Source organism: Anolis carolinensis, chromosome 2 (genome assembly GCF_035594765.1).
Source record: "Anolis carolinensis isolate JA03-04 chromosome 2, rAnoCar3.1.pri, whole genome shotgun sequence".
Taxonomy (NCBI): domain Eukaryota; kingdom Metazoa; phylum Chordata; class Lepidosauria; order Squamata; family Dactyloidae; genus Anolis; species Anolis carolinensis.
The window spans coordinates 168,982,446-169,001,754 of NC_085842.1; the positions used below are offsets into that span (position 1 = coordinate 168,982,446).

Here is a 19,309-nt window from a genome sequence, read left to right on the forward strand (position 1 = left end):
GGGGCAACAAAGTGTTGATAGTATGTCATACAGTTAGACACATAATGCCAACAAAAATTTTATTATGGTTTAAGATGATTCTTGCTTTTGTTGCAGGCCTAGGAAGAGTAATTAGTTAATGTATCATCTGAACAGTCCTCTGGTATCTTCTACAAAGGTGCCAGAAGATTGCAAAGATATCAGCAAAGACCAAATCAATTGGAAAAATATCTGAGACTGTGCACTGAACAGATGGAACACTGCCACATATTACAAAGAGTTTCCTCAATTACCTTTTATAAATTTAGCTCCTCTCTGAAAGCACAAAAATAACTTAAATGGGTGTGCACATAAGTCAGTTATGAAATTGCAGAAGTATTTGATACACAACTAATTCAGACATCTGTATTTAATCTGAAGTACTGAGCTGCAATTGTGCATGATTTGTCAGACTTTCTCGGAACAGACGTAGTGGGCAGGAGAACCATAAAGGTTGAAGCTCAGTTGCTGCACGCTATCCTCACACTCATGTGAGAAAGACAAATGGGGTTTCCATATAAAAGCAAAGATTTGAATGCTGATTTACAGAGTTGTAGCCCAGTTCTCAAACTATTTATTATTTATGTATATTTATTATTATATTTATTATTTATATATCTTCTCCCTGGGGGAGAAGAGCGGCATATAAATTAAATAAATAAATAAATAGACCGCTTTTCTCACCCCTGGGAAGACTCAAAGCAGTTTACAGAATTATACATGGCAAAGATTCAATGCTTCACATCCATATAAATATATACAAATATTACACATCTAAAAATGATCACATACGGCTATAAATTAAATCATTAAAACAATATATGCCAATAGCATAACAATAAAACATTAAACAGCAGCACATTTAAACTACTGCACTACTGGCTGAATAAAGCTGGTGCCTCAATGAGGTTTTCCCAAAGTGGAACAACACTAGTGATCTAACCTCAGTGAAAAATTGAGGAGTAGCGCACCAATTGATGTCTTTGGAAGGCAACTAACTTTGCAGCATCCAGTTTTTGCCTGGCTGGGGTTAGCTTGAACCCAGTAGATTAGCTCCTGCGTGAAGCACTTTACTTGGACTGTGAAAGCGCTAGAGATCTAATCTCCCACCCGATCTTTGCAATGCACTGTTACTAAGGAGAGAGATCTGCCTACACCTTTTGATTTGCCCTTTGAGAGAGAGCGCAAAACTTACCCTTTTCCCTGGTGATCCAGGAGGACCTGGCTCCCCTGAAGCTCCAGGAGGTCCCTGAAATGAATTTTGTACAATGAGATTATTTATAACCGCACCATTTGGGGAATGGGAATATTCATAGCAATGTACATAGAAATCTCTTATTCCACCAACACCAACAGTAGTCTCCATGCCTACTATTGAACAGGTTCTACTAAGTTCAGTGGCATTTACTCCCAGATATATCAGCTTGCCACCATCCATGAATGGTATCTTTCTTGTTTATCACAATTACGAAGTGGAGAGAAATCATTAGCCTCCACATATGCAGTGATCCTAAAAAATATTATAAAGTGGTCACTGCTACAGAAAATAAAGCTTTCTACAATGGATTTATTTATTATTTATCATTTATTCTCCTTTCCCCATGTAAGTATGCTCTAGAGCAGTGGTTCTCAACCTGTGGGTCCCCAGATGCTTTTGGCCTACAACTCCCAGAAATCTCAGCCAGTTTACTAGCTGTTAGGATTTCTGGGAGTTGAAGGCCAAAACATCTGGGGACCCACAGGTTGAGAGCCTCTGCTATAGAACAAGCTTATCTGTTTTATGCTGATTTAAGCATACAATTTCTCCTCTCAAATTTTGGGAATTCAATTTTTATGAAGAACTGGGAATAGAATGTTCCCCATATCCTCCTGCCAACAACTTGTTATGGTTGAGCCTTATGGCTCCAATTCTGGGAGACGTGGTCGTAAGACTCCTCGAGAGTCAGACTCTCTTGAGGAGCGAGAGAGGAAACGGCTGCGGGACTTATTTGCAGAACCGACAGACGAAGATTCCTTTGAGGGTTTTACCGAGGGAATGGAGGAAGAGGTGGTTAGCTCAGAGGAGGATGACATGGAATGGACTCGTGTGAGGGAGGATTTGGGTGTTCCTGGTAATGATAGCATGGGAAGCGACTGGCGGGTTGCAGGATCGGACCCATGGACGAGTTGGAGGGATGGAACGGGATCCACAGCTGGGGATGCTGTGGGGCGTAGTCAAAGATGTTTTAGCTCTGATGAGGATGATGATGATGAGGCACCTGGAATTAGGGGAGCAGCTGATAGCGATGAGGAGTTGTAAACTGGCATAAAATGGGGTTTTGAATCCAGGGCTAATTGCGTTGGGCAAGGTAATCTGGACGAACGCTTGGGCTCTTGTTGGGAATTTCCTGAAGACGGGTGTGTTTCGTTTGCTGAATACGTAAGTTACCAAGGACATTGGGCATAGACGGCGGGAGGAACTGTGCGGGCTTTTGTTGTGCAACCTGTGTTTAATCTTATTAGCTTGGACCTCCGTCGTCTTCTTGACGGACATTATTTACCTACTCTGGATTGACGCTGGACTGACTGACTGACTACGACCTTGGACTATCCTTTCTGTGGCTATCGGTGGAATTCGTGGAACCTTAGACGCCTGCACCTGGCTATCGACCTCGGACCGGATTGGGACCTCGCTGACCGCTGCAACCCTGATTGATGTGTTTGGACCCGGAGTTCGCCCGCTGCACGGAGGAGTAACAACTTAGTTACTCAACCACAGCTGCTGAGTAGCAGAGAGGAATCTGCTGCCAGTATTTATGTTTTATTGAATCTTTGTTTACCAGCTTTTGTTTGTTTAAAGTGCCAGGCTGAAGTAAGCATTTTTGGTTTAACCCGGATTAAACTCCTGTTTAATCCAGTTTATCTTTTGAACCGTTTTTGAGTGACTTTTCATATTGAAGGCGAGTGTTTGCCTAGCCCTTTGTTTTTTACGAGCATCTTTTGGTTCTGTATCTTTAATAAACTGTGTTGAATCTTATCTGGTGGCGTTCTGTCTGTGACACAACTACTGTTTCATTAAACAGAAGCAATTATGAAAGTCAATCCAGTTAAAATACTTAGTGTAGTGCAAGGATCTATCTGAATGTCCATCCACACATCCACACAACCATCCATTCATTCCAAAACAACACAATGTATTCAGAAAATGGGGCACGTTCTCCCACACATTGACCTATTATACTTACAGGAAGTCCGGGGTCTCCCATGTCACCTTTTTCACCAGGAACTCCATCAATACCCTGAACAAGAGAATGCAGAAACAATCTAACACCAGCATCTGTCAGTTGATATCAGGAAGACTGCTTGTTTTAACCTCAAATAAGAAAATAATCACAACTAGGACTTGCAATAAAATATTGTCATGTGGAAATACTGTTGTATTGCTACTGGGGGCTTCTACAGATGTACTTTTAAATAATTGTTCAGTCCTCTTTGGCATGGTCTGTGTGTGTGTTCTTTACTAGTTTTATTTATTGTTTTGTCATTCTGTAACTCTGCTTATGGAGTCCTCGATGGCATAGCAAGTTAAACCGCTGAGCTGCTGAACTTATAGAATCATAGAATAGTAGAGTTGGAAGAGACCTCATGGGCCATCCAGTCCAACCCCCTGCTAAGAAGCAGGAAATCGCATTCAAAGCACCCCCGACAGATGGCCATCCAGCCTCTGCTTAAAAGCCTCCAAAGAAGGAGCCTCCACCACAGCTCGGGGGAGAGAGTTCCACTGCCGAACAGCCCTCACAGTGAGGAAGTTCTTCCTGATGTTCAGGTGGAATCTCCTTTCCTGTAGTTTGAAGCCATTGTTCCGTGTCCTAGTCTGCAGGGCAGCAGAAAACAAGCTTTCTCCCTCCTCCCTATGACTTCCCTTCACGTATTTGTACATGGCTATCATGTCTCCTCTCAGCCTTCTCTTCTGCAGGTTAAACTTGCTGACCAAAAGGTCAGTGGTTCAAATCCAGGGAGCAGGGTGAGCTCCCACCGTTAGCCTCAGCTTCTGCCAACCTAGCAGTTCAAAAACATGCAAATGTGAATAGATCAATAGGTACTGCTCTGGCAGGAAGATAATGGCGCTCCATGCAGTCATACCGGCCACATGACTGTCTATGGACAACACCAGCTCTTCGGCTTAGAAATGGAGATGAGCACCAGAACTAGAATTAATGTCAGAGGAAAACCTTTACCTAACCCTGCTTTTAATTCTAAATTTTTTATATTTCTTCTAAGGCTCTGTTTACTACCAGTAAAAGCTTTAAGGTAAACCAAGCTGATATTTTTCCCAATATTTTAAATTACATTTTTTTACAATAGAGAAAAGACACCATTCTTATTAGTACATACACATCAACATACTTAAACAATAACACTGGACACTTTCTTAGAAGAATGAAAACCATTTTATCAATATATATGCAAGGAAAAGCGAAAGACTTTATGTACAGTTTCAGAGACATAAAATGAGCTATTCACTTGTAAATGTTAAAACAAGCAGAAGTAAACAATGTGCTGGATATAAAATGGAAGACAAAATGTTACATTTATAGAGAAACAAATAAAAGAGAAGCTGGAAATCCAGTTCTTAAAAGAAATGTATGTATATATTGGTAGTTTTAGTATTATAGGTAGAGATGTATGTTTGTCAGGTAATTAGGATGATATTTTTGATCCCTGTCTTCCATTCAGCTGAACCCAAAATTGAGGTATAGATTCCAAGAAACTTGACTTTAACACACAGACTGAGAGATAAAAACAAAAGCATGCCCTTTGTGGGCTAGAAGCTGATTTCGATTGGGGAGCTGAACCTAGATTCAACAATATTAATCGGCCACGAAGATCACTGGGAGATCCTGAGAGAGATACACGCACACTCCCTCTTACTATCTAAGAGTTCAAAATCATCTCAGAACATTATTTTGTGATAAGGTACTAGCCAAGCAGGCTGTCATGTATTGTGTAATATTGGGCTTTCTCTGAGCATTGTGTGTCAATTTGAGCACTTTGAAATCTAATTTTCCAAAGCTATCCCAGCTTCCAACAGTCCTTCTGGTTTCATAGGCCCACATCCACACTGACCATTTACTGCAGTTTCAAACCGATATTGAAAGAAGTGGTTTCACTATGCAGATGATTACACAGAAAATCCTGGAAACAGTTTGAAGCCCAGGTAGTAATTACAAAAAACATAGAGCACTGGTGCACATTAAGGGCTTTCTTTTGTGCACTTTTGTGGAAGTTTGTTGTCTGGCACTGCAGTTTGAAACTACGAGTAGCTTCACACTGCATTAAATGAACAATGTAGATGGGGCCAATATGCCCTTTCCAATGCAAAAAAAATAAAGCCCTAATGGTATAATAATAATGATACTCACAGGAGGGCCAGCTTCTCCAGATGGTCCCGGGTCACCGGGGAATCCTATTGGGCCCTGGGAAAGAGTTATAAGCAATAAGTACTACCACAGAGTGTCAGGTACAACCTCCTATGAACAGCAGAGTCCAGCCCAAATGATTCCACCTCTACTCCAACTGTGAATGCAATCATAATGGAGAGAATATGTCTATTCTATGGATTTCAGAGATGTTTGAAATGCACTGTTTTGCTTGAGGACAGAGAATGAGTAGACCATATCTCAGGGTTTGAAAACGGCCCTTGGTTCCCATCCACTGTCATCCTTCTATGAAACTTTTATGGGTTTTTTCAAAGCTACCATTTTGCTCCACATATCTCAAAAGTCAAAATCTTTGTTCTGCCCATTGCAGCATGGGTCTGGAATTCTCTCTAAGGCAGTGGTTCTCAAGCTGGGGTCCTCAGGTGTTTTGGCCTTCAACTCCCAGAAATCCTAACAGCTGGTAAACTGGCTGGGATTTCTGGGGGTTGTAGGCCAAAAACACCTGGGGACCCCGGGTTGAGAACCACTGCTCTAAGGAGCTATGATAATATTGGTGGTCTAAGAGCCAGGATGGTATAAGGATTTGAATGCTAGACTAGGTCTCTGAAGGCCAGGCTTTAAAGTTCCGCTCAGCAATGGAATCCCACCATCTCAGTCTCAAAAGAAAGTAAAGTCAGACCCCTTCTGAATAAATCCTGGCAAGAAAATCATATGGCAGGTCTGCCTTAGGGTCTCCATAAGTTTGAAATAACTTGAAACAATAATGTCAAGGTAGTCTCTGTCACTCATACATTCAAAACCCAATGGCTTACCAGATTCCCTTTGGCTCCATCTTCTCCTGGAGGACCTTTTTTGCCAGGGGGTCCAGCAGCTCCTGATTGTCCAGAATCTCCTTTTTCACCTGTGTCACCCTTCCCACCCTTTGGGAGCACAACACAAAGAAAACAGAAGATTGCATCAGATTCTGCAAAAGCAACTTCTCTCTCTTTTCTCACTTAAATGCTAGAGCCACACGATTGTTTTAAGTCAATTCATCCAATGACTTGATGTCTTATGGATAACATCCAATATTGCAGAGAGATTGATTTGAGGCCAGTGGCAGCTTGTAGCTTCCTGGTTGAGGAGGGGTGGGGTGTGGGAGGTAAATCTACTCCAGGTTTTAGTTGGAACTTTAAAGATGCTGAACTTCAGCAGCAAAGCAGCTTCAGAACCTTGGATAGCTCCTCTAAAGGTGAGACAAAACTCTAGAATAGATTCACCACCCTACTGATCTTAAAGCCATTAGCTACCTTTGTTTGGGGCAGACACATCCTAGAAGGAAACATTTACATATGATTTATCCAGCTTCTCTTTCCCTCCATCCTCCAAAATGCAAACACTTACTGTACGGCCTGGTTCCCCTGAAGGTCCAGGATCCCCTGCTTCACCTGCTTCACCCTAGAAAGTGGAAGAGAAACAAACAGTGAAATCCTCAACCCTGCCATGCTGCCTTTCTGGCTCCTAAATGGTTCTGTTTTCAGGAAAATAATATGTCTGTATTTCTTGATAGAACAGGAATAATGGCAGCATCTAGAATGCCTAATGAAGGCACTGCAATTTTGTTCTGACATATTACAATACCCCCATCACTATAATATTATAGGACTTATTATCCCCTTAAGGCTTGTTTACACTTTTTCTAGATGATGGCACCTAATCGTAATCTACAAGACTATAATGAAATACAGATTTTGTTCTAGGAATACCAGCAGCTGGTCCCTGCTCAAAGGAAAAATACACCTCCTCCCCACGAGGAGGTGAGGAGATCACTTTTATAGCAATACTTGCAGAATCACCAACCTGACCTGTTTCTGATACAAAGTCTGAAAGGTAGAACAGAAGAGCAAGCTTGAGCACATTTAGAGTGTGTTTCTGTGTACATGTAACCTGAAGTCAGGCACAGAGAGTGTCACCTTGCATTGCTTGCACTTGTTACTTTAAAAATGAATCATAACACTTCAGTATCCCAGACTAGCCAGAACAAGATTGTTGTGTCTCCCCATCAATCTCCATTGAGTTCCATAATTTTCTCTCCACATGCCAACACCCTGTGACGGCGCGAGTGGCGCCATTTATATGTCAAACTATAAGTTTCAAGATTTGAATTGCTGTATCATGCCTGATTTTGCCCTTACCCTGTAAATGTAGTTGGATTGGTTATTTATATCTGTCAATCAATGTTGTTTGTACCTGTTACATTGCTCACTCAGCAAAACTGTTTGGCTCCACCTCTTCCTGGAGTAGGACTGTGTTTCCTCCTTTTCATTCCACTCTATCGGATGGACGTGAAAGAGAGGCTTGGCTCTGAAAGCCCTTCAAAAGTTACCTCTCAGCACCAATTCTGAGGTTCTTACCCTTGGGACTCACACTTCATGTTCAGGGTCAACCTGAACAACGTTGAGGAGTCTCAAGCGCCTTCACATCAGTCCTTTGGCAACAGAGGAAGACTCTTGTCTTCAGATATAGGTCATTGGACTGAGGCTGAGTTTGCTCCGGCATTCACAGCCAGAGAAAGAGGGATCTGGACAAGCTTCATGGACTTAAACAATCAAAGACTGTAATGTATATTTTCTTTTACCCCCTTTGTGAAGAATAAACCCAGTTTTTGAGTTAACTACAGTGTTTTGGTCCTTGGGAGTTCCAGTTTCCCTAAAGGAGGGCAAGAAGCAATCCCCTGGGGAAAGATGTCACGTCCATGCCTCTTTCACTAAGAGTACAGCCCCAGGCGCGACGGCACAACCCCAAAACACACAGAACAGAGAGAAAGAGGAAAGGAGGTGAAAAAGAGACAGAGAGACTGGTTAGTGCCTATAACTTTCATAATACCCCATCTTGCTTTCTCATCTCCCTGTCTGTGGTGTCTTTCTACAACTTGTGGTGTTTGTCCACCTTTGCTTGACTAATACAGATCCCTGTAGTTGTTGCAGGAAAAAACCCTGGGTTGTTAGAGAGAAAAGAGGATTAGGAGCATATAGTCAAAGAACTAAGCCCTCTATTTCCCTCCCAATTTCAAGAAAGAACTGGTCAAACAGCTGGCTGTAGCCAGTTTTAGTTCACTACCCACCACCAAAAACTACCCATATAAATTCTGGTTCTCCTGAAAGCTATATTTTGCATTATCTAATTCCTGGCTCTTGTGCTATGTAATAAACTGTTTGGTCTGATCTTCTGTGTCCTGATTATACTGATAGGGACTCACCTTTTCACCAACAGGACCTGGCTGTCCCACTCCACCAGGTTGACCTGGAGGGCCCTGTATGTAATGAGAACAGCCACAAGCAGTTAAGGAAAAGCATCTAGTCAACAATGCTGCCCTTTTCCTCTTGTCGACTGGTTATCTGATAATCTATTCAAATACAGTAGAGTCTCACTTATCCAACCTTTGCTTATCCAACATTCTGTATTATCCAACGCAGCCTACTTTTTAGTAGTCATTGTTTTTATAGTCAATGTTTGCAATACATTGCGATGTTTTGGTGCTAAATTCGTAACTTCAGTAATTTCTACATAACGTTACAGTGAATTGAATTGCTTTTTCTGTCCATTTGTTGTAAAACATGATGTTTTGGTGCTTAATTTGTAAAATCATAACGTAATTTGATGTTTAATAGGCTTTTCCTTAATCCCTCCTTATTGTCCAACATTTTTGCTTATCCAATGTTCTGCTAGCCCATTTATGTTGGATAAATGAGACTCTACTGTAGTTTAAAGCTGTATCAAGGTTAATAACATGTTGAAAAATGCTTTCTGTACTGAAAGTCACTTCTACCACTCACCAGTCCCAGGCAGTCTAACATGATTTTATTATCTTTGGATGGATTTCATTGTTAGTTATCTATGGATTGTCATACTTAAAACAGGTATGGGAATCATGTTGATCTCCAAATATTATTGGGTTTTTTTCCTTTTATCATCCCCCAGCCCCACTCTTCTCACCCAGTTGACAGCCTTGATCCATGGCTAGTTTCTCTTTCCTTAGGATTAATGGAGAATGCTGTCTTCAGACCAAGGCCAGGACTTCCTGACTCCTTGACACTCATACACTTCCCATTTAAAATAAGACCACTCCATGATCCAAATTGTCTCTGGGGACCTCAGAGTGTTGCAGAATTGTTCTCAAACCCTGTAGAGCAGTGGTTCTCAACCTGGGGTCGCCAGATGTTTTTGGCCTACAACTCTCAGAAATTCCAGCCAGTTTACCAGCTGTTAGCATTTCTGAGAGTTGAAGGCCAAAAACATATGTGGAACACAGGTTGAGAACCACTACTCTAGAGGGCGCAAAAATCTTTGAAAAAATATATTTGCCAAAATATTGTGGAAATGTCTTCCATATCTTCTGGAGAGTATTTCATGGCATTTTTGAGCAATTTTTTTTTCCTTTGGGCCTGCGAGGAACCCTAAGATGAAGGAAATTGCCCTTGGGGCTGAATGTAGTCTGCTGCCCACATTTTGCTCATTTTTGGCATCAAAGCTTTCCTAACACTAAAGCAAAAGATACTTCTCTTATATGTGCATGGAGTGGCATGCTAAGTGGAACTCCCACTCCATGACTATGGAAGGAGCTTTATCTAAACCATAGATGGGGAATGTGTGCTATTACTGTTGTTGTTACTGTGCCTTCAAGTAATTTCTGTTTATAGCAATCCTAAGAAGTACTTAACATGGGGTTTTCTCAGCAAGATTTTTTCAGAGGGGATTTTCCATTGCCTTCCTCTGAACCTGAGAGACAGTGACTTGCCACACTTCAACAACGCCCCTTCTACACTGGCCCTACATCCAAGGATTTGATCCCAGGTGATCTGCTTTGGACAGGATTATATAAGTCTCCACTGCCAGACAATCTAGGATAAGCAAATAATCTGGGATCAGATATTGGAATATAGGGTCAGTGTACAAGAGGCCCCAGTGGTTTTCATGCCAGAGTGGGGATTTGAACCCTGGTCTCCCCATATCCTACTCTAACACTGAAACCACTACACCATGCTGCTGCTTGGAGAAAGTGTAGTCCTGTAAAATACTGTTGGACTCTCAGCTTTTGTTTTGTTGATTAGGACAAAATAAAACTGCAGCCTGTGGCCCAACAATGACTGCAGGGCCACACGTTCCACAGCTCACATCTAGGCACTTGCCAAAAAGCACTTGGATAGCTGTTCTAAGATTATACATGTCTACAAAAAAAAACCCACAGTCTCAGTAAATGCAGCTACTGCTATGTGTTAGAGGTTCTCTCCATGTGGCATTCTCTATAAAGGAAGAATTTATTTTTGTTAGAAAGCAGTAGTTACTGCTCCGCTTATTATTATTCTTGTTTGCCTCTTTCATTTTAGATATAAGCTAGGTTTATTGGCCACATTTATTAGTCCGTTTAAATTCTTTATTCATGTTCTGCCTTGCCTTTTGATGCAAGATGATCAGCATGTTTTATGGTTCTGTTTATGCCATGTCTAGAGGTATTAGATGGATGACAAAATAATCCAATTGATAAATGAAAAATGTAGTCATTGCAACCATCACTTGATAATGGTTTTCAAACTGTCATTAGAAAGTCAATTACTGCAAATCATTCCCATTTAGGAGATTACAAGAGAAGGGATAATGACATTACACGATAGCTATCATGTAAACTGAACCTTGACATTGTAAATGTGACCTTGCCATTCAGAACTGTGGATTAGATTTAGGGCCCTTGGGGAATGTGGATCAACAAAGATGGGGCTGGGCTGTGTGAGCACACTGGCTTCTTTAATTTGTCGTTATACTACTGATACAAACAAGTCTCTAATAAAGTTTCATGCACTGTACTCAGTATTCCCATTTACAGCACTATCAGACATCCTTCCACTACAATTGAATGCGATTTCCTGCTTCTTGGCAGGGGGTTGGACTGGATGGCCCATGAGGTCTCTTCCAACTCTACTATTCTATGATTCTATGATTCTAAATCTTTTCAGCTTCCGAGTTCCACTCTTTCAGGATTTCCTCTTTGAAAAGTAATAGGTGGAAGAACTCCAAAGAGGACATTTCATCCACCTTTCAAATATTTGTCCTTAACTATAATGGCCTCACTCTTACTAGGAGGAAGAAAAACAAGAGTCTAACCAAGGCATCCAAAAAAAACAACCCATGACAGTTTGAAAACCAATAGGTCAAGCCCCTGTTAATTGATGGTGACCCCATTAATTTCATAGGAATACTCAGAGATAGTTTTGACAAACTCTTCCTCTGAAGTATGTCCTATATCATCTGGCATTCATTCTTGGTCTTTCATTGAGTAAAAACCAGGGTGCCTCCCCCCCCTCAGCTTCCAAAATCATACCTTAGGGCACTGGTTCTCAGCCTGTGGGTCCCCAGGTGTTTTGGCCTACAACTCCCAGAAATCCCATCCAGTTTACCAGCTCTTAGGATTTCTGGGACTTGAAGGCCAAAACATTTGGGGACCCACAAGTTTTGTGTATTTTAGCCCTTACGCTCTTTTGTTTTATATTGAAAAGGAAATGATACTCACATCCCCACCACTGGGACCTTGTGGACCTCGGGGCCCATGAGCTCCTGGTGGGCCCTAGAGAGAGAAAGGTAGGGAAGAGAATTGATCAGATTCCTAAAGTAATCTTGAATCTAGGGAAGGGCTAACTTGGAAGCTGAAGAAGTAAAGTGAATGGTTCTTACCATTGGGCCAACATCACCACTCTCGCCCTTCTCACCTGGAAGGCCTGGCATTCCCTGTGAAGAAAACACCAGTTCACTAAGATAAACCAGTATATGACATGGGTTTAAATTTTAAAATTTAAAAGACTTCATAGAATTGTTTTTTGAATGTTTGCAAACATCGTCAGAAGGAACAGCATTTGAAGTGTTTGAGGTCATTACGTATTCTTGAATGTAAAATCTTGAGCAACAGTTGCCTATTTCAATTTAAGTATGAAGATCCAAAAATCCCAGTCCCACAATTTTGACAGGAATCCTACAGGGATAGACACTGTGCTAATATAATGATCTATTATGCTAGCAGTTTTCATTTTGGCATATTCATGCAGGGAGATCTGGGTGAAGGCTGCCAGTTCCTTGTTGGCTGTTTCTTGAATGTCAGGCTCCTGGGGAGAAGGGTCCAGAGAGCCAACGCAGCATGAAAGTTGTGGACGGGACAATCACTGGTGCCATTGGGAGCCACTCATGCAAGAAAAGGTTGGCAGCTTTCCTCTTTCTTCCACTATAGTTCTTTCATGCCTTTTCTCCATGCTACTGCCTTTTCTTTTCTTTTTTACTCACACCAGTATAATTGTGTCACCTGTGGAGATAATATAATGTATATCCATTGGGTTTTAGAAGTTCAAAAATCAACCACGTAATATAATTTTAAATTTTGCCAAGACGTTCATTGCAGTTTTCCTCATGGTCCATTGTCCTTCAGCATCTTGATATCAAACTTCCTTATAAATGATTTCCAGTTAGCTAAGCAAATCTGAAGAAATAGTCCATTCCTCCAGTGCTGTTATCATCTTTTAATTGAGATTTCACTGCAGTGAAACTCCTGTCAGACCTTGGCAATATGGTCAAAGGAGAGGGATGATGGAGGTTACATTCCCATCACATCTGAAGGGCATGTATTCTCCTCTAATGCTCCAGCTCAGGCATGGGAAAACTTCAGCCTTCCAGGTATTTTGGACTTCAATTCCCACAATTCCTAAAAGCTGGTAAACTGGCTGGGATTTCTGGGAGTTGAAGTCCAAAACACATGGAGAGCCAAAATTTGCCCATGCCTGTTCTAGCTAAATCAGTTGGATGCTGTAGTTGGCATGGGCCCATTGGATGTAAATGTGTCCATTATTTGATCTATTTCAAGAAGCAACTTCTTTGCTGGCCCACTCCTGGCCCTTAAAGGCAACTAGAGGGAACAGGCTAAGTGGGTAAGTGAAATTTGGAATGACTTTGTTGCAACGACGTTTCCATCCTGCTTGAAAGTCTGTTAGTGGATGAGGTGAACCTTCTCTGAAACCAACTACACTGGATAATTATCAGCTAGTTCCCAATATCCGTTTTTTTGGGCAAGGTTCTAGAGTGTATGATGGCCTCCCAACTCCAAGAGTGCCTGGAGAAAATCTGACCAAGCCTAGTTATGGGACAGAGAAAACGTTAATCACCTTAGAGGAAGACCGATGCCACTAACATGCACCTGTTGCTTCTGCTACACTTTTCTTGCAGCTTTCAACACCACTGACCATGGTATTCTTTTCAGTCACCTCCCTGGGATAAGACTTAGGGACATTGTTTTATGATGGTTCTTCTTGAAAAGGTCAGACTCAGAAGGTGATGCTGTGGGTGGGGGGTTTCCAAGTTGAACATTCCAGTAATTGACGAGTGGGGTCCCTCAAGTGATTCTATAATTCTAAGGCTTGTTTCCTCTTTGTTGTTTAATATCTACATGAAACTGTTGGGAAACATCATCCACAGCCTTTGGGGTTTGGTGTTACTAATATACAGAAGATACCCAACTCTACCTCTCCTTCCCAACTAAATCCAACAAAGCCATTTCTATATAAAACCAATGTTTGCTATCAGTAATGCACTAGACTGGGTGAACAAACTGAAACTTAATACACACAGGTGCTCCTAGAATCATGGAATGATAGCATTGGAATCACAGGGTTGTTGTGTGTTTTCTGGACTGTATGGCCATGTTCCAGAAGTATTCTTTCCTGACATTTCACCCACACTTATGGCAGGCATCCTCAGAAGTTGTGAGGAATATTTAAAAAAAATCAGGTTTTTTCTTTTAATATTCCTCACAACCTCTGAGGGTGCTTGCCATAGATGTAGGCGAAACGTCAGGAGAGAATACTTCTGGAACATGGCCATACATCCCAGAGAACACACAACAACCCCAATAATAATAATAATAATAATAATAATAATAATAATAATAATAATAATAACAACTTTATTTTTATACCCCGCCCCATCCCCCCGAAGGGACTCGGGGCGGCTTACATGGGGCCTTGCCCGATAAAACAATCAAATATCAAAACACAGCAATAAAACAGTTATCCAATAAAAACATCAATTACAGTAAAAACAATCGTTAAAATCAACATAAAACATACAATATTAACACTGGAGACTAATTCATAGAACCCAGGCAAAGTGCAACATGTGCCGAAATGGGCCGAAATGGGGAAGGTAATTTCACAGTTGAAATGGACAAAGTGCAATATAGCATTGGCAACACCTCGAGAATGGGGCTATTCTAAAATGGGCAGATAGATCAGTCCGATACCAAATTAAGTATCAAAGGCCTTTTGAAAGAGCCAGGTTTTTTAAGCTCCTACGGAAGGAGAGGAGGGTAGGGGCCTGCCTGATCTCTCTAGGGAGCGAGTTCCAAAGCTGGGGGGCCACGACGGAGAAGGCCCTCTCTCTCGTCCCCACCAACCGCGACTGCGAGGGTGGTGGGAGCGAGAGAAGGGCCTCCCCCGACAAGCGAAGAGATCGTGCGGGTTCGTAGGGGAAGATGCGGTCTCTAAGGTCATAATGTTGCTCAGGGAAAAGGGATTTATCCTGAGCACATCTTATTTTAAAAAGTTTCCTTTTATAAAAAATGTAATTTTTAAAAATTGAATTGTGGTTTAACTTTTTTACTTTTGTAAAATAAGATATTAGCCTTTTGGACCCTATGCCAGAAGATATGCAAGGAACAAATCGAATACACACACAAAAACACCCACACAAACAAGAAACAAAAAAATTGTTCCCTGCCCCGGCTTCAAATTTGCCTGTTTCCCACACTGCACTCACACTGTGAAACCCTAGCCCTCATGCTTACCTGTAAACCAGGTGGACCACTGACACCTGGGAATCCGCGGGATCCTTCATCTCCTTTTTGACCATACATGCCCTGTTGCCCTCGACGTCCAGACTCCCCATCAGCGCCCTGTTAGCAAGATACCATGTTAGGGCTTTGACTGATAACAAGAATTTCCTATCTCTCTCTTACACACACATACACCTCCCTCCCTCCCTCCTCCCTCCCTGGTACAGCCAAAAGGCCATGTTGATGGCAATGGAAGGGATTGGCCAATTTTGAAGTACAAAGTGAAGCCCACTGACATGAATCATCACTGCACAGGGACAAGGAAATTTGGTTAAGAGAAAAGAGTGCACAAGGAAAGCTGTTAGAGCAGACTCCTTCTAGGACTCATTTCTGTATCAATAAAATTTTGATATATACTTACCGCAGGACCTGGATGTCCAATAGGACCTTGGATCCCAGTAGGTCCTGGTGGACCCTGTAGGAAGAGAGAAAGGTATTGAGCATGTAAGATAATGGAACCTGTTCCCATTCTCCCCAGTTCCATACTCCCTCTCTTCTAGTTCTCTTCAAAAACGTCTCCTTGATGTAGCTAATGCAGATGCTACAAGCAATTACAAGAAGGAGTTGGGATGCTGGATGGGTCAACAACATCTATAAACAACCTGCCTCAGACTTACCGAGTCACCTTTATCTCCCTTGCTTCCCTTCTGTCCAGGACCACCCATCTCTCCCTATAGTGAATGAGAGATATATGAAAGAGAGACAAAGTGAGAGGGAGAAAGAGAGAGAGCACTGTGAACACACTGAGCATTACCAGGGAAACCATTGTTAGGTAAATACGTGCACATTGCAGCTGTTACCATAGAATATTCTGTTAGAGAAACAAAAAGAGGCAGTTATGGAGCTGTGTGGTGGATCCTACACATGTATTTCTATATCCACACAAAACACACCAAGTACAGGCCTCCTACCTTGTCCCCATCTTCTCCAGAGAGTCCTGGTGGCCCAGGTGGGCCTGGCAGCCCCACTGGCCCTAGGACTCCATCATGTCCAGCTGGGCCTATTGGGCCTCGCTCACCCTGGACAAGTGGAAAAGACAAGTGAGAACAGAGTAACCCAATGGGAAATAACAGCTATCACTTCACATAGAGAGGAGAAGATCTCCATAGCTTGCAGAGACCTCAGATGGCCAGCTGAAGATGTCTGCATTTTAAAGAGTGAATCACACCAACTGGATAGTTGAAGAGTAATCATGCATTCTGCCCTTATGTGCATTTCACTTCTTTCATTTAAACTGAGATTAGCAATCCATATAACCAGGGTTGACTTTATTGCACCATCTCTTGTCATTATAAACAGTCATTTGGACAACGGTCTCATGATCTCCTTCATTCTCACCATTCTCTACCTGTAACATTGTTTTCTTCTTTCACACTGCAAAACTATCTGGGCATGTATGACCCTCCTTAAGTTATCCATCAACCTAGATAGCATAACTAAATGGCAAAGGATGTTGGAATTTAGACTGTCAATATCTAAAAGGCCATACATTTCCCCATCTCTGCAAATATGCTGGCTCCCCACTTTAAATAACAGAAGGATGGTTGTCTTAGAGAATAATAAATATATAGACATACAACTTCTGGAATCATGATTCCAGAAGTTGTATGTCTGTATTATCAAAGGGAAGCATCTTTATGTTATCGAAAATGGGGAGCCTGCATATTTTTCCTAATGTTCCTATTGAGTACAGTTGTTTCTTTCTTTTCTGGAAAATCTCCAGGAACAGGTAGCTCATGGTTTATGGTCTGGCACCAATTCTTGGCCTGTTGTCAAAGGCTTTCATGGCCGGAATCACAGGGTTATTGTGTGTTTTCCGGATGCCTGCCATAGACGTGGGCAAAACATCAGGAGAGAATACTTCTGGAACATGGCCATACAGCCCGGAAAACACACAACAACCCAATTCTTGAACTTCCCTTTGAGTTGCACTGTTCTAAGAAATCCAGTCCTGTCTCTAAGCATAAGCAGAATGGCTCTCCTCTCTCTATTAAAGCGCAACCAAGTTTGAGTCGTAACACCTTGAGCCAAGAGGTTTTAGATCACTTGTTGCAAAGGGGTGATTTGTACGTACCGGTGCCCCCTTCTCCCCTGCAGGGCCAGGAGGACCTTGGCTCCCCCCTCGCCCTGGCAGTCCAATGCCCCCAGCTGCTCCAGAGGGGCCACGCTCACCGGGAGGACCCTGTTGGAAGGGAACACATTATATAGATCAACCCATCTCTTTTTTATATTCCCCTCTATTACAAGCTTCTTCCTTAAGGGTCTCCATGGTCATTATTACCACTTCAATTCATGCTTGAACATCACTATCAAGAGTCCTACCCCAAGACTCCATATTTCTTCCAAAGACACTCCACATATACATTCATTAACAATCTACCACAGCCTTGTATCTCCACAACTCTGAAGAGACTTGCTTTCCAAATAAAATCTTGAGAAGAATCTAGTCTACTTACTATGGAGCCCTGGGGACCGAGTGGTCCTTCAGCTCCTTTCAATCCAGTTGGTCCCTGTGGAGGCAATCAGAATACACAGCTTAAGATGGAATAGTGGGATGTGTTTCAAATTCTCAGGGAAAAGGCAAGATATAAATAAAGTGACTGAGTGATATTTTATATGAAAAAATCACCATTCCTGTATGTCAGCAAGGATGGGAAAAAACAATCATTCATTCCTCCCAGTAAATAAACACACACACACACATTTCATTTCATTATTGGAGAGTATCAATAGGATTCCATAGAAGTCAGCAACCTCACACAGATTATAGTTCTAGTGCAAAACATATGTAACCTCGGTGGTGAAGTGTGTCAAAGCACTGAACTTGCAGACCGAAAGGTCCCAGGTTCAAATCCCAGGAGCGGAGTGAGCACCCGCTGTTGCTCCAACTTCTGCCAACCTAGCAGTTCGAAAACATGCCAATGTGAGTAGATCAATAGGTACCGCTCCAGTGGGAAGGTAACGGCGCTCCATGCAGTAATGCCGGCCACATGACCTTGGAGGTGTCTACGGACAACGCCGGCTCTTCGGCTTAGAAATGGAGATGAGCACCAACCCCCAGAGTCAGACATGACTGGACTTAACGTCAGGGGAAACCTTTACCTTTACCTTAGTGCAAAACATATGGAGGGCAACAATTTGCCCATCCCTCTCCTAGACGTTTGAAACTGTTAATATTGGTCTATCACCTTTGTTTCTCTCATAATGAAAGAAGAGTTGGAGACAAAAACAAATTAATGACCATGTAGAAATATCAGGGATTCCATGGTTCTTCCAGACTAAGAGGAAATACTTCACTTGCCATGATTTACGATAGAATGTAAGAAATTCATAGTTAGATTTAACCACAAGCTCACCTAACCCAACATTGTATTTCTACCATTTGTCGACCAGATACTCGTAGGGTTTCATCAGGTAGGGCATAAAATCCCCTTTTCTTTCCTTCTTAATTTAGAGGTATAATACTTAGGAATGTATAGTTCCTACCAAACTTTCACAGCACAAATGCTCCAAAGCACATCACAAGGTGTGATGGAGTATTTGCCATTCTCACTTCAGATCAAACAATAGCTTTTGCACTGATTCTATGACAATTATGATCTCCCACCTCAACAATGTAGGGCAAATACTCACAGCCTCTCCAGCAGGACCTCGAGCCCCAGTGAAGCCTTTCATCCCAGGTGGACCATCCTTGCCTGGGAGACCACTAGGTCCAGGGTCACCCTAGAAGAAAATATTTTTCATAATTATGCAGGCAGTCATAATCTGGGATGTATTCTTCTGCCACTTCAGTTCAGATAGACCTCTTCTTTTTCTCTACTTTACATCCAATTTGCATTACTTCTATGCATATTTTTAAAATGGAAAACAATATATCCAGGAGATGTGTGTGAGAGAGTTTGAGTGATATCATAATTGTGTTCATATTGGAGCTGGTGGGAAAGACAATGACAGATTACAAACTCATCTC

At 42.0% G+C, this 19,309-nt stretch overlaps 1 protein-coding gene across 2 annotated transcripts in view; it reads right to left on the reverse strand.

Annotated features, from left to right (window-relative positions):
- Positions 1-19,309, reverse strand: part of col5a3 (collagen type V alpha 3 chain) — a 182,327-nt gene that overhangs the window by 20,078 nt on the left and 142,940 nt on the right. For both annotated transcript variants that reach the window (XM_062971053.1, XM_062971052.1), the window contains 15 exons: positions 18,973-19,062; positions 17,796-17,849; positions 17,414-17,521; positions 16,251-16,358; positions 15,957-16,010; positions 15,701-15,754; positions 15,292-15,399; positions 12,144-12,197; positions 11,983-12,036; positions 8,677-8,730; positions 6,822-6,875; positions 6,251-6,358; positions 5,421-5,474; positions 3,243-3,296; positions 1,214-1,267 (listed from right to left, as the gene is read on the reverse strand). In XM_062971053.1, coding sequence (XP_062827123.1) covers positions 1,214-1,267; positions 3,243-3,296; positions 5,421-5,474; positions 6,251-6,358; positions 6,822-6,875; positions 8,677-8,730; positions 11,983-12,036; positions 12,144-12,197; positions 15,292-15,399; positions 15,701-15,754; positions 15,957-16,010; positions 16,251-16,358; positions 17,414-17,521; positions 17,796-17,849; positions 18,973-19,062 — 1,062 coding nt within the window. The remainder of the gene's footprint in view (positions 1-1,213; positions 1,268-3,242; positions 3,297-5,420; positions 5,475-6,250; positions 6,359-6,821; positions 6,876-8,676; positions 8,731-11,982; positions 12,037-12,143; positions 12,198-15,291; positions 15,400-15,700; positions 15,755-15,956; positions 16,011-16,250; positions 16,359-17,413; positions 17,522-17,795; positions 17,850-18,972; positions 19,063-19,309) is intronic.